We start from the raw sequence: 14467 nt of genomic DNA on the forward strand, positions 1-14467 counted from the left end.
TGACAGAGAAACTCCCAGATGATGATACACTGACAGAGGTTGTGTCAGGGGAAAGGATGAGATGAGGTGACGACTTCACTTATGTCTTTTTTATGCAGAAACACTAAATATACAACCATCGGATCTGCAGGGCTGACAGAGAAGATAACATGCCGCCTGCTTGTTTTACTGTATGTGAACTGTGGTCGTGTACAAATCGCATTCTTTAACATGAACGTTAATTGTATGTGTGCTTTAGAGGAGGAGGAGGAGCTTCTGGAATTGCCTCTGCAGTGCTATTGATCATGTCTGTGTGCTACTGACAATGACACATTGATTTGATTCCAATAAATCTATTTGGGATCAAGGAATGTGTTAAGTGGAAATACAAGGAAGAAAAGAAACACAGTGAGATTTCTTTCACTTTCAAACCATGTCTCTACTGACAAAATAATTTCCATCCCATCAAAATCCAGCAGAGGATGAGTCCTGCTTAAGTTAGAGCCGGCGATAAATTCTCCCCATCATAGCAGCTGTCACACTGTTGGTGAGAGGTTTGTCATCTTCCACAGCCAGACTATCAGTCTAGCTGTTGGCCAGTATTAAACACCTGCCTGTGTGTGTGTGTGTGTGTGTGTGTGTGTGTGTGTGTGTGTGTGTGTGTGTACATTCTAGTGTGTGTGTGTGTGTACTTGTATTTTGTTTTTTCCCCCTTGGTTTTTTCCATCAGCGGTGAGCTGAGCTTCAGTAATCCCCTTGACGATTCAATATAAAAGATGTCTTGTGATTTGTGAGGAGTGGCATGACATTCTCAGAACAGAGTGGTGTGAAAAACATTAATGATGGGAATGGTTGTCCCCACTAGAATATCAAGAAAACATACCTGGAGGAAACAGAGAGACGGACTGTGTACTGGCAAGCTGTATAGCTTTTTCAACCAAATGTTTTTTGTCTTCCAAGTGCAAGGAGAGAAATGTTAGAAAATCCATGCAGAATTACATCATCCCAATTAATTGCATGATCCTTATAGGTGGGTATACTGGACAAGCAAGACTTTCTAAAAAGTAAATATAACGTTCACCACGTTCACTATATTTAATGTGTCATGTATAGGATGCAGAGGACACATTAAGTTTCACAGCTTTGTTTGTTGGGTTCCATTCATCCCCTGAGACCATTCACAGACAAAGTATCATACGAAGTGCAAATGCACACACAAACAATGTGTATACTTGAGACGAGAGTTGACATACACACAATGTGAAGCAGTTCCCACATTGGAACATGCACCCACACTTTTCGTCCTTCTGATGTAGAAAGCTTATGTGTGTAGGCTAAAAAAAATATGTGTGCAGAGTCATGAGCCACTACAGGCACCTGTTGAGGATCTGGGAAAGCTACGTACACACATACACCATACACACAAATCCACACACACACACACACACACACACACACACACACACACACACACACACACACACACACACACACACGTCCACATACTTTCATTCCTTCTTTCCTCAGCTTTTATCTGACTCATTCAGATCATGAGATCACACGCCTTTTAAAGTCGCAGCTTAACTAAATAAACAGATGTCACAAAGCCAGGTATGGTTGTCCAGCTGTTAAGGCGTGGACAGAAATCTAGTATGATCTACTAAGTTCCCAGTGAGAGATTGACTCTAAATATCTTCCTAAGTGTCACCACTATGTGTTTGTGTGTGTGTGCATGTGTGGGATGACGTTGTGAGATCCTGTGTCAATGAGTGTTAAGAGTGGGTGATGTGTTAAACGTTCGCTCTTAAACATTTCACTTAGCTTCCACTCTCAACTCCCATACATTAGCCAGCAGTATAACACTGATGTCACAGTACCACTTAACCTGGACACACCTGGATGCTGGCCTCTCTTTATAGGTCTGTGCAATTTTATCTATCACAATCCAAAGTGAACATGCTGATATCATTTTTCTGTTGTGCCTCTCCCTATTTCGAGGGATACGTCAACAGTTAGCTGTTCAGTGCTGCCTCAGGAGGAGTTCATGTTGACTGCATATTTATCCATTTACGTTCTCTGGGCTTTTAAAGCACGCTTACTTGTGCAACACTCCACTCTTTCTTTGTTTATAAAATGTTGGTCTTTTGGGAACCACTTGTCTACACTGTTTTGTGGGGGACATACATGCACGTCTTCATACAGAATTATGTGAAAAAATGGAGATTGAGAAATTTGCACATGGGCACATATGCTCATTAAAATGAATGTATATATCTATATAATATGATCTGAAATACTACTATATTTCCACATGTAACAGTTCATATTTAAAGGACCCTGAATGCTTTTCCTTTTTAGGTTTCAGATTATCTCATTATATACAGTACAATGTAAAATTTGGGTAAAGGCAAGATAGCTATGAATATAACTGCCATATATTTGCAATGTAATTGAGATAGAAACGCTTGAAAACACGAATTACAATTGTCTCTTTGCTTTGCTATTAAGAAACCATGCCCTACATATAGAGTGTGCCTAGCTCTAATAGTAAGATTTCCCCCTGGAGTGAGTGTAAAGATACAGACACACACTTCTGCAGCAGCAGCAACAGCAGAGTTTGGAGAGGACTTATCGTGTTTCCTCTCAGGAAAGTATCCTGGCTGATGTCAGTTCGGCCTTGGCCAAAGAAATGTCCGATAGTAAGGCTGAGCTGCAGGGATTTTCCTTTTTCCTACATGAGATCCCTGTTATTGTGCTATAACCGACTCCTACACAAACCAGCAAGGAAATAGTGCAGGGGTGATATATCCTTTACAGCACTGTCATTGTCCTCATCATTTTTTTTCAGACATGCCATCATAAAAATCCTCAACAAGACATCATTCTTAGATTACAACACAGTTAAGCAGCCTGGATCCACTGATAACAGTATGCACTAACTCACTGTGCCAACATAATGTTTTTAGTCATCAGCTTGGCATCTGTTGAATATTCAGGGGCTGCCCCAGCACTTGATGTTCCTAGTGGATGTCAAGGGCATATCTACACCGCAACCTCCTTTGAATGTATTTTATTGCGCTACAGGCATCAGCTTTCTTAGTGAGAGGCCCAAACATAAAAGCTAGCAGCTGGAGTATGTTACTGTGGCACAAACAGGGTGGACATCTTTGTTATGAGATTACCTCCTGCAGCAACTGGCTGCTTCCTTGTGTGATTAAATTAAAACATTATAGAACAATAACTCAAAAAGCTTCAGCATCTTTGAAATAATAAGGAATGAATTTTATTTTGAGAGTTGTGAAGGTTAGGCAGCTTCTTTATTGACATTAATTTGACAGAAACAGAAGGATGTCTGTGTAGCATGTGGAAATAGTGTATATGGAAATTTTCAGAATTATATTAAGAAATGAAGCAACTTGTTTAGAGATACATTTGTATGTGGATCTCACTTTAAATATCCCAAACTTTTTATCACAGGCCACACTTGTGGCACAGAGCCCTATGTGTTAATGAACCATGGGAACAGAACAGTAAACTGAACTGGGACATGCAAAATTTTCCTCAGAACTTTAAACCTTGAAGGTTTTGCTGATGACAGATAGCACCCTTCTTGTAGTTTGCATCTGGTGAGCTTATGAATATGAATCCATATGCATTGTTTGGATTTGTTCTGTTAATTTATTTATCAATTTGAAAGGATTTGCTCATCAATATTTATTCCAATATACAGTATGACCCGTGGGGGCTATGCAGATTGGCATTTTTCAGCTTTAGCTAGCTAACATGTCACAAGGCATTCCAGAGTCCTTTGCTAATTCTGTACTCTGATGCAACTGTGAGGTTTCCTTCTTGGGATATGGAGCACATTACTTTTGCGATTTCTGCAGTTTAAGGCACAAAAACAACTTGTCATTCATCTCACAAGGTCTCAGTCGTTCTGGATACTTGCTACTTGGCTACTTGCATTTGTGGATACTGAGCTGTTATTAGTACTTGCAAGTCATTGTAAAGCTCCATAATTGACTTGAGAGTTTTATGTACAGTAGATGTATGATGTGATGTCGATATAACAAACACAATGTGTGATGTTTTATGTATTTTATGAGGTTACACACAAGACACTAAGAAACATTAAGAAAAATGTATCTGTGCTTCAGTTTTCTTACAATCTACTTGCCATCCATCACAGTCTAATTCAGCTGAAATGTTTCCAGAGATCCGTATGCTGCTGCTCTGCTCTCTTCACTGCTGTGCTTGTGCTTGGCAAGCAGCACACTCTGAGCGTGTGCCTGCTGGTCCAGTCTGTGTATCTTTAAGAGGAGGAGCCTGACATTTATATTAGTATTTCTGAGCCAGGCTATGGGAGGGTATGGAAGAGAGGAGGGGGAGAGCAGGGGGGGGGTGAGAGGGTGGTGGTGGGTGGGGGAGGGGGTGTGGCGCGGGGCTGTGGAATGAAGTTGGGAGCTGTGGAGGGTTCACACACAGCTGAGAGAGCAGACAGAGGACAGCGCAGGCTGCCTCACACACATCCAAACACACAGAGGAAAACGCTGACCTAAAAGGAAGGAGGAAGAAGCTGAAAGGAGGAGGAGGAGGAGAACAAGAAGAAGAGGGTGACAGCGCCGGCATGGCCATGTACGAACCCGCCTACCTGCCTCCGAACGCCGAGGAGCAGGACTTCATCCAGGCTTATGAAAACGTCAGAGAGAAGTATAAAGGTGGGCGCCTGCACTCACATTATAGTGATGACAGCCACAGCACGGCACGACATGTGATGATGGAAGAGCTTTCTCTGCATGAGAGTTTGTTTCTTGTTCATTTGTCTATTTTTGGTTTTATTGACTCTGCACAGGTGCAAACATGTGACTGTTTGCATATGCACCTTCCTTTGCCTTTCATCATGCCGGCTGCTGTGTGTGTGTGTGTGTGTGTGTGTGTGCGGAACAGCAGCAGCCGCGCACGCTGCATCTCTTGACTGCTGAGTGTTTTATTGATTGACGCACATGTTCGCTGTCAGTCTTCCACGCTTGCCTGTCCGAGTGTGTGTCGCGAGAGTCCGGAGGATTTACAGGAGTGCTTCACTTTGATAGGTGACCGTAGCAACAAACCCCATTCGGCTGACCTCTGACCTCAATGAGACTATGAGAGGGGCTTAGTTTAAGTCTGAGCGCTCTGCTGATTGTTATCCTGTGTCCAGTCACAACAGAGGACATTAACAGGTGCTGCTGAGCAACAGTGAATTTCATTAATGCCCCGCAGGGAGTTCATGCTTTTCTTCTCAAATTTTCATCTCATTTTATCCCTTCATCCCTTTATCTCCTCAAGTGTGCAGCTCAGCATGCCTTCGCCAGATTATCTTACATAGTTTTCCTTTTTTTGGAAATCTTCATGTGCTACGGAAATGAATCAGAGAAAGATGGAGATGTGAAGGATGAAACTGAGCTGGTTCCAGCAGGTGAAGAGAAAATCCACTTTCAAACAAAGTCAATCCATCCCAACATATCTTTCTGCCCACTTTGGCTTTTCACTTTCTTCATGTCAGCAGTGTCCTCCAGATGCTTTCATTTCAAACTTTTGCTTAGGTTTCATTCCTGTCCAAATCTTATATGTTGATTTTCTTTCCCTTTTCCTTCCACTAGATGTTTTTTTTTTTTTTTTTTCTGCTGCATCTGTTCCGTTCCAGCAGATCATCAGGAAGAGGGAGAGCTCCTCTATAAATATTGCCCCAGTTTTCTTTTTTTTTCTTCTCCTTTTTTCTCTCTTTTTGTGAGAATCTGGCAACTGGGCTTGTGCTGAATCACAGTCGCTTATTTTCTGCATATCAGCATGTCTGCAGGTTTTCTGCCGTCATTGGGTCTATTTGTGTGGACATCTCATGTCTTGTTTTAAAATGCTGATTTGCATTTCAGTTTTTACACCCGTAAACCGTTTGTATATTGATTTTAAACATCTGTATAATTACTGCAAACAAACAGAGCTACTGCCAAATACAATGCAGTGGCAGCTTTTTCTGGCCTTTTCATTGTTTTGATTTAGGTTGGAAATGGTGCTGTGTACTGCACTGACTTCCAACACGTATTCAGAAGAATAGTGAATAGTGAACATGCCAGAGAAGAGTAGACATCACCAGTAGTGTCACATTTCATTTCATAGCAACATCAGAATGCATTTGCTGTACATGTACGCGGTTCTGTCTGCGAGTGTGTGTGTGTTTAGTGCTGTTTTTGTACCAGGAGGTAATGGGAAGCAGGAGCTGGCTCTGTGGCAGGTGTTTATTTTCCAGACGTTCCTCTGTGTTACTTCCTCAACAGCGTCTGTGCTCCTCTGAGGTCCCGCTCTCCTTATTAAGGCACACTGATGACACAGCCAATGAGAGAGCTGTCTGACCTCATCACGTTCCGTCTCTGCAGTATCCCACTAAATCGCGACACATAAGATGAGCTACGTTTCCGTTGAGCATGGGGAAGCTGCGGGAAGCTGTAAACCCATGAACCTTGTTCTTAAAGTGAAGGACTCGGTGTACATCATAATAGTCTGTAGGCAGTGTGGTTGTATAGGTTGTTTGTATGTTGATGTAGCTGCAGATGTTTGATAATGGAAAGTATTTGGTTTGTAAACATTCTCAAGACACCCAGCAGTATGAATGTCTCTGTGTTGCTAGATACTCATCTTTATCCTTGCAGAATAGCTGCCCTAAATACACGTCCTTGCCCATATTCTCCATGTACTGACCTGGTTTTATCCTGAAAAACAGACCAAGGCTTTTTCCCTCTAACAGTTTTGAAGCAATATTTGCCTTTTTAAAGAACAACAGACTGCATCAGAAGACATGTTAAAATGTCTGACAGCATGAGGACTGGAGTGAACACTCATTTGGACGGCAGCAACTATGATGATATTATGTAAAACCTTTACTGGACGTTAGAAAGCTGCCTCACGGTATCTTCAACATGCTGCCATACAAAGAAATCATTTGCTTGTGTTATCACTGATGCCTTCTAGATACAGAAGACAACTTTCAGTTGTGGAGCTTTGCCTATCTGGGTGCTGGCAGCATATTCTAACTTGACTGCTTCACTCTATGTGGCATCAGTTTGTGTGGTTATCTTTATTTCTATGTACTGAAAAGTTGAAGGTAATTGAAAGTGGTGTGGCTGTAGGGGTGGCATTGCCAATCTATGGGTCCAACAATTTGGCCCAGACTGAAATATCTCAGGAGCTGTTTGATGGATGAAATTTTGTACAGATGTTCATGGTCACCAGAGGATGAATCCATCTGACTTTGGTGACTTTTGTGAGGTTTACATTCATGGTTTGAATACCTTGACAATAATTTTATGGTTTTCCGTTAAATTTGGTGCTCACATTTATGTGATGTAATCTTTTCCCCTGAGTTTTCATCCAGCGCCATTGTCAGGTCAAAATTTTGCTTGTTCTTTTTTTATTTGTCATTTGTGCTAAACTAAGATGGCGACCATAGTAAACATTATGTTTGCTAAACATCATCGTGCTTTCATGGTGATCATGTTAGAATGCTCATGTTAGCATTATCTCAAACTACAGCTGTGAGTACAGCTTCACTGAGCTGCTAGCATGGGTTAGCCAGCGTAGCATAAATTCCACATCTTTCATCAGCTTTGAAGGCTTTAGCTGTGTTTGTGGTAGAAATTATTTTTCATCTGATAGCAGACATCAGTGAAAAGGCAAGAAGCTTTTAATCCTCTCTGGTCTTATTTGTGTCTCCAGATTAAAGTAGTAATCATTTCTTAATGGTAAAATATTAAAAACAACTTCAAGATTTAAAAGACAACAAAAATTAGAACATAAATATGTTGGATCTGATATCAAGAATATTTTCCAAATGGGTTCAAATATAATAATAGTCAATAACTCAGTCTGCTCTTTCTAATGTTACTCACTGCTGTGTCATTGCCTACTCTAAATTGTAGTCGGCTGAATGGTAAAGACCTGGCTGTCTTCCCACTTTCCTCTAATGCAATTTGTGCTAGCAGCTGATGCCGATGTTGCTGGGCCGCCTAAGCGGGGGATTGCCCTGTTCATGTAGGATGGACTGCTGAGGGTGCACAGCCACGGCTGGCATCCATTTTTCTCCTAAGTGTGTCCTGCAAGACCCTGTCCTATACCCCGCAGGGCTTAAAATAACCCCTAAATTTAGCAGTGGCCATGTTCAGTCAGGCCAATTAAACGGTTATTTTTGGCAGGCTTGATTGTCTGCATAGAGTAATTTAAATTCCAGCTTCTATTCAGCTGAAACATTCATACATGTGTGAATTATTAAGCAAAGTCTAGCTTTGATGTGCGTAGAAGAAACTGCAGTGTCTGACGAGACTATATAAACCATGACGATCGATCTTTATTTCTTTCATGTAAGTTAAAGTGAATGAAGGATTCTATTGTCACCATACCTTTTAGCCCAATACAGACATAGAGTGTAGCTATCTTTATGAATGACTGTAGTGGCTTCTATTTACAGTGTGTGTCATTGTGTGAGGTCAGAAGTGGTGTGGGAAGTGCTTTGTCACACACATTTGTGAATGAATGAAGTCTTTAAAAAGCCGAGAGGCATATTTAAGACCAACTGTTGGGTGTGTGTCTCTTTAAAGCCGCTAAGTATAAGTCGCCCAGCAGGATGGGTTTTCCCATCACACACGCACTGAACTGTGACTGGTCAGAAGTTGGATCTGATAACAGTGAGGTCTTTTCATTTCATGTGCTGCTGCTATGAAATATGATCAATGAAGTTATGTTAGCTTCCCGAGCTGTGGCGGATATCTAAGAATTGTGGATCACGTCTTTATTTTCCATCTTAAACATCTTTTCCAGTGTATTTCTGAGTCTTAAGATGGATGGCTGCCACAGGTTGAGAAGTGTTAATAAAGCCGCCAGCAAGGACAGTTGGTGTTGGAGTGCCCTTGAGAAAAGCACTTAAACTGTAATGAATAGATGTGGATGCACTTGCTGTGTGTTGTTGTATAAGGCCTAGGAATTTCACTTACAAAAAGAGAGATGTTGTCTTGTCAAACACACGCCAATGCCCGTCTTTTCTTCCTGCACACAGTTATGTGGCTCTCACTATTCATGTTAAAAAACATTCTATAAAGGGACACATGCAATTATCTAGCTTGCCTTTGTTAAAGTTATCATTTTTTCAGCAGAAATCACAAAAAGTGACACATCAACTTCTGCTGTATTGATTTTCTACTCTTTTCTATTCTTTGGCAGAATCCCTTTCATTACATGGCAGAGAGACTGATATATATAGTTATCTCTGCCTCTTCTATGGTGGATGTGCATCTGTACTAACTGTCAGGTGTCAGGTGAAGTCCCTGTTAGATTATTTTTTATTCCCGCTGCAAGAAGCTAAACAAGACTGAGAGACTACAGCCATGGTAGCAGCTCTGTGAGGCTATACCCAACATGCTAACATGCTCCCAATGCTGCAATTCCAACCATTAGTTTAGCATGCTAACATTTGTTAAGTCGTGCTGAACATGGTAAGTTCAGCTAACGCCATTCATTTTATGGTACTTGAGAATAAACCAAAGTATGTGAAAAATTAAAGTTTTGGCCTTGGATCACTGAATTTGTTACAAATCATTCAGTAGTTATAGAGATATTTTAATTTGACTGACGGACAGATCAACCTAAGCACAAAGCCTAAGAACAAAATGTGTCACCTACTGCACATGACACAGCTTTACGAAACTGAACTTGTAAATATGATGATGGTTATAAATGTCTAGTAATATCAGTGAAACTTCAGTGCAGTTTATTTTCCCACTCCCACTGCAATGAGCAGTCTGGCCACTACTACTACAAACACAAAGTACTGAATTCATATTGAGGTCAGCCATACACGGATGTCAGTGCCAGGTAAAACGCTCATGGAAAGTAGGCCGTTGGTAGAAAAAGCTGTGGATTTGGTGTGTGTGTGTGTGTGTGTGTGTGTATGAGTATGTACAGTTGCATGACATTTTAGGAGATTTCCCCTGATTGCAGTGCAGCCAAACGTCGCCCTTTTTTTTTTCGAGCTGTAGCTGACAGTTGCCCGCCATGCAAACCAAAAAGGAAAATCTCTGTAATGGAACTTCTGTGTTACTCTGTTTTTGTTAAAAACACCAACTAAAATGAAGCATCGCATTAAATTCATGCTGGGTGTGTCCCTGTGTAGCATGTGTGTGGCTCAGAAAGTGCTTAGCTTTGTCGCTTTAGCCATGCTGCTGCGCTGTGAGAGTTGTCAGATTTGTGCCGGCCAAAAAGACAGTGTCTTTTTTTTTTTTTCTTGTTGTTGTTGTTTTTTCTTTTTATGGACATTTTACTTTTTCATGTGTGTCAGCATCCTGCTGCCTTGGATAGATCAGCAGTGACACACAGCTCAGCAGCTCAGGTCAGAGGTTACTCTGGGGCAGGGCTTGGTAAACTCGACTGCTGGGATTCCTTAAGGGCCTTTTAAGGGAGAGAGAGAGAAAGTCTGGCGGGATGTTCCTCCAATCTGTCGGCCTTCCTGTCAAACACTTAACGATTTTGCACAACAGAAGCTGCTGTTTTTTTTATGCCTGAATCTCTGGTGTTTTATGACTGTTGATGTGTGAGCGGGGGAGTGTGAGAGAGAGCCTGAAGAGGGATGAATAAAAGGAAGGAATGCATAACATTTACTTGAGACAAGGAGTGAGGTTGGATGCGGAGGTGATAAATACATTAATGAAACCACTCTCCCATTCACTTGAAAGGTAAAGTGGTCTCTGGACTTTTGGACATACTGAGATATGTTCAATTTGATTTAATACTACTGACTCCCAAGGGGAAATTTGTTTCCTGACTTTTTTCTGACTGGAGGAATAATTAATAAGGGTAATCCCCATTTTAATGCAATGTTGGTCAAACTTTTGTAGTTTTGGAAGTCACTTTTGCAGGTAATGATAACATTGCACTCACCATGTTAATTGCTGAAATCTTGGAATGCAGAACAATTGCTAAAAAGCAGTGAGGAGAGGCAAAAAGCATGAGCATGAAGGTTTTAAACAAACCCCTTGGCTAACTGGAAGGCTAACAATGAAAATATTACCTAAACTATCTCTTGTAAACATCCTTTCCAGACCTACAGACAGGCTACATCCAAAAGGGAAAAGCAAAATAAAGTGTCTTAGTAAGGTGTTGGGCAACCACATGCTGCCAAAACAGCTTCAGTGCTCCTTGGCATTGATCCTAAGTCTCTGAACTCTGCTGGAGAGATGAACACCATTCTTCCAAAAGATATTCCCTCATTTGGTGTTTTTATGATGATGATGGAGAGCAAAATCCCCCATAGGTTTTCAACTGGGTTGAGATCAGGTGACTGTGAAGGCCACAGCATATGATTCACGTTATTTTCATACTCATCCAACCATCCGTGACCCCTCCCTCCCTATGGATGAGGCGTTGTCATCCTGTTTCTCCTCTCATTTCTCAGGTTTTTCCTTTAATTTGTGACTCGTCTGTATATCTTGATAACTGGAAACACTGCTGTGCCTTACACAGCGTAAAAGGATGTACAACACATAGCATATGTGTTTTTGTACATGAGATAGATACACCTTCACCTTCAACCTCCCCGAGCTAATATGATGCCAGTGTATGAAGATGTCACACAGGCTCGGTTAAATCCTTTTAAATGCCACCTTTCAAAGTCGTGCTCCAGCCTGAATGTATGACAGTGCTGAGTCAGACAGATGTGTATCTGCTGTCTCCCTGCGTAATGCTGCACAGCAGTCCTGTTGGTGCTAGATAATGATGTCCGCTGACTGTTCTTCTGATCCTATTTAATCTGACATCTTGTTTGCATTTAAACTGCAGAATAACCGCTTAACTAACCGACTGAGTGGCAGCCGTCAGTCCGAGCGTCACCTCCGTGGCATCACAAGGCAGCACCACACCTTTAAGTCTGCAGCCTGCCAGTGTTGGAGCCTCACTGCTGCTCTTTTACACAAACCGGTGTGCTGTGCTGTTTAAGCATTTAGAGTGGTTCTCCCTGATTTTTACAAGAGCTGAAACACATGGCTTTGTGGCTCGAGAGGGAAAAAAGAGAGGGTGGAAAACACATTTGTGTGGAAAATACTGAGGTTCTAACACCTGGGTAGTTTCTGACACAAAGACTCTCTGTGTGTCTTTTTGCTGCTTTGTACCACGGCGCTGGGCCCGGACTTTTTATTAAGTCAGGAATTGTTGCTTCAAGGCTCCAATCAGCTATGAAAAAGTTAACAGGGAAAACAAAAACAACCTGACTTAGCACAGTGTCACACACACACGCACACACACACATACACACACACATACATGTGCATACCATTGCTGCAACATTCTACTTTGAAAAGGTCTCTTAAAACCTAGAGGAGGCACCACCTCCAAAGCAGCGAGAACATTACCTCCCCCTCATTTCCCAACCCTCTGCTCAAAAATGATCTTTACAACTGGACAGAAGTTTCTGAGTGTGTGTGTGTGTGTGTGTGTGTGTGCGGGCGTGCATGCGTGAAAATAAAACGTGTATGAAGGAACCGGATAGAAATGGTCACACAAAAAAGACCATTAGTTACCAGTTCCCTGGTTCAAGGAATCTGATGTTTTTTTTTTTTTACATATAGTACATTTATCTTAAATCATTCTCGGGTCTGGAAATTCCTGTCAATGTCTAAATTGAAGTATTGGAGTATCTCAAACACCGTCTCAGACACTGCAGGTGTTAATTTCTTCACACAATGACAGGTGCTACTGCCCCTGCAGAGTTTTGGAATTCGGAAATTGAAAAGGCATGTTTGATCTCAAACAAGAGCTGTTTTGCCAACCTTATCTTTATTCAAGTGCGCAAATTGACCTTGAATTTAATTCCATTCCTTATTTTGGATACGTTGATGCAGCGTAAAACATGTCAGCTACATTTTTTTTTTTTTTTTTTTTTTTTTACAGAGTGCCCTGAATCCGCCATGCCACTGTAAACACAGGCCAGTTTTCACAGACAGTTTGAAAGAAAGCAGACAAATAAGGACAAGATTTGGTGAAAGCTGACAGTGTGTGAGCTGATTGACATACTCTTTACAGTAATTGAAGTACCATCTGTTCCAGTGTGACTGGAATTAACAGAAATCTGTGTGTCCTCTGTGAAGGAGCGCTCTGTTGAGGGAAGACAAGAACTTTTTGATAGCCGGAGTAATTTTATTCACATTGAACACCGTCCAGATTCTTCTGGGAGCCAGAGCAAGTGGGAACATTTCCCGCCTTACTGCCAATAGGACTTAAATAGACTTTAGGGTTATTATATTGAAAGTGAGTAATAGTGGAAATACCCCTTCGCACATGATCTGACGTGCGGTGATGTGTATTAGCAGGTAATGATGGAGGGAGGCGTGTATTTATGAGCGCGTGTGTCTATTTCTCAGCCAGCGCAGTCATTTCCTGACATTGAAAGGCAATGAGTTTATTGCTGGTCAGTGGTATTCAGGGCAACTGGAGCCGGCCGGTGTGACAGCCACCACACGGGCCAGGAATGTCACAGCAGGTCACCCCACACAGCTGACAGCGGGGGGAATGCGCACACACACACACACGCACACACACACACGCACACACACACAGACACACACACACATTCGCACACGCAAACACACTGACATTCTACATTATAATTCTCACTCCTCTTTCCACATGAACACACACACACACACACACACACTGTCAGGGACAACAAAGATGCCACAAGAAATAACTTCTTTGTTGGCAGATCACCTCATCATCTCTTTTGGTCTGAGATGCCAAAGGCGGATGAGTAGAGCTTGTTAGCAGCTCCAAATACCTTCCAGAGTCATATTCTCCTGAGCTTTGACAGAAAGATGTGGTTAGTTAAAAACTGCCCTAAATGGTGTGGCAGACTCTGGTTTCACCAAAAAGGGTTACACGAACTGGTGTTACATAAAAGGGAGGATTTGTTTCATAGATAAGAAAGCTTCTGAGATGATAGACTGCTGTAAAACTAAACAGGGCCTCCTCTCGTGTGTTCGTGTGGCCGTTGGTCTCTGAGGGGTGTGGCCCCTCTCCCTCTGACCACAGGTCAAACAACAACCCTGGAAAAAAAAAAAAAAAAAAAAAAACTGCCTGTTGCTTTTTCTTATCTCAAAGTTCAAATCACTGCTAATTCTGGCCTTCCTGTGGTGCTGTAGCTGACAGCAGTTGAACCTCTACTGTGGCTCTAGTTGCTCTCCAGCAGCTTCTAATCTGGTTGATCAAGGTTGTGTTGGAAATGTTTGAAAAGTGCATTCGGGGGGGGGGACAGATCCTGTGTGTAATATTTTACATTTCTCTCATGAGGTTGTTACAGCTGTTATCACAGCTCAGGCAGGACTCTGCTTGATGTGTAGCAGAACAGTGAGAGCTCACATGGGGAGGTGGAATGCTGTGACCTCCGGTACATCATTCATCTCTGGCCTTTACATTCATACCA

General features: G+C 41.9%; 1 protein-coding gene across 1 annotated transcript in view; it reads left to right on the forward strand.

The window, feature by feature from the left end:
• The first annotated feature begins 4568 nt into the window (after positions 1-4568).
• LOC111227641 (plectin-like) overlaps positions 4569-14467 on the forward strand; it is a 111414-nt gene continuing 101515 nt past the window's right edge. The window contains exon 1 of the mRNA XM_022753227.1: positions 4569-4697. Within this exon, the coding sequence (XP_022608948.1) occupies positions 4607-4697 (91 nt within the window). The 5' untranslated portion in view covers positions 4569-4606. The remainder of the gene's footprint in view (positions 4698-14467) is intronic.

This window comes from Seriola dumerili, unplaced genomic scaffold (genome assembly GCF_002260705.1).
Source record: "Seriola dumerili isolate Sdu_G_001 unplaced genomic scaffold, Sdu_1.0 BDQW01000191.1, whole genome shotgun sequence".
NCBI lineage: Eukaryota > Metazoa > Chordata > Actinopteri > Carangiformes > Carangidae > Seriola > Seriola dumerili.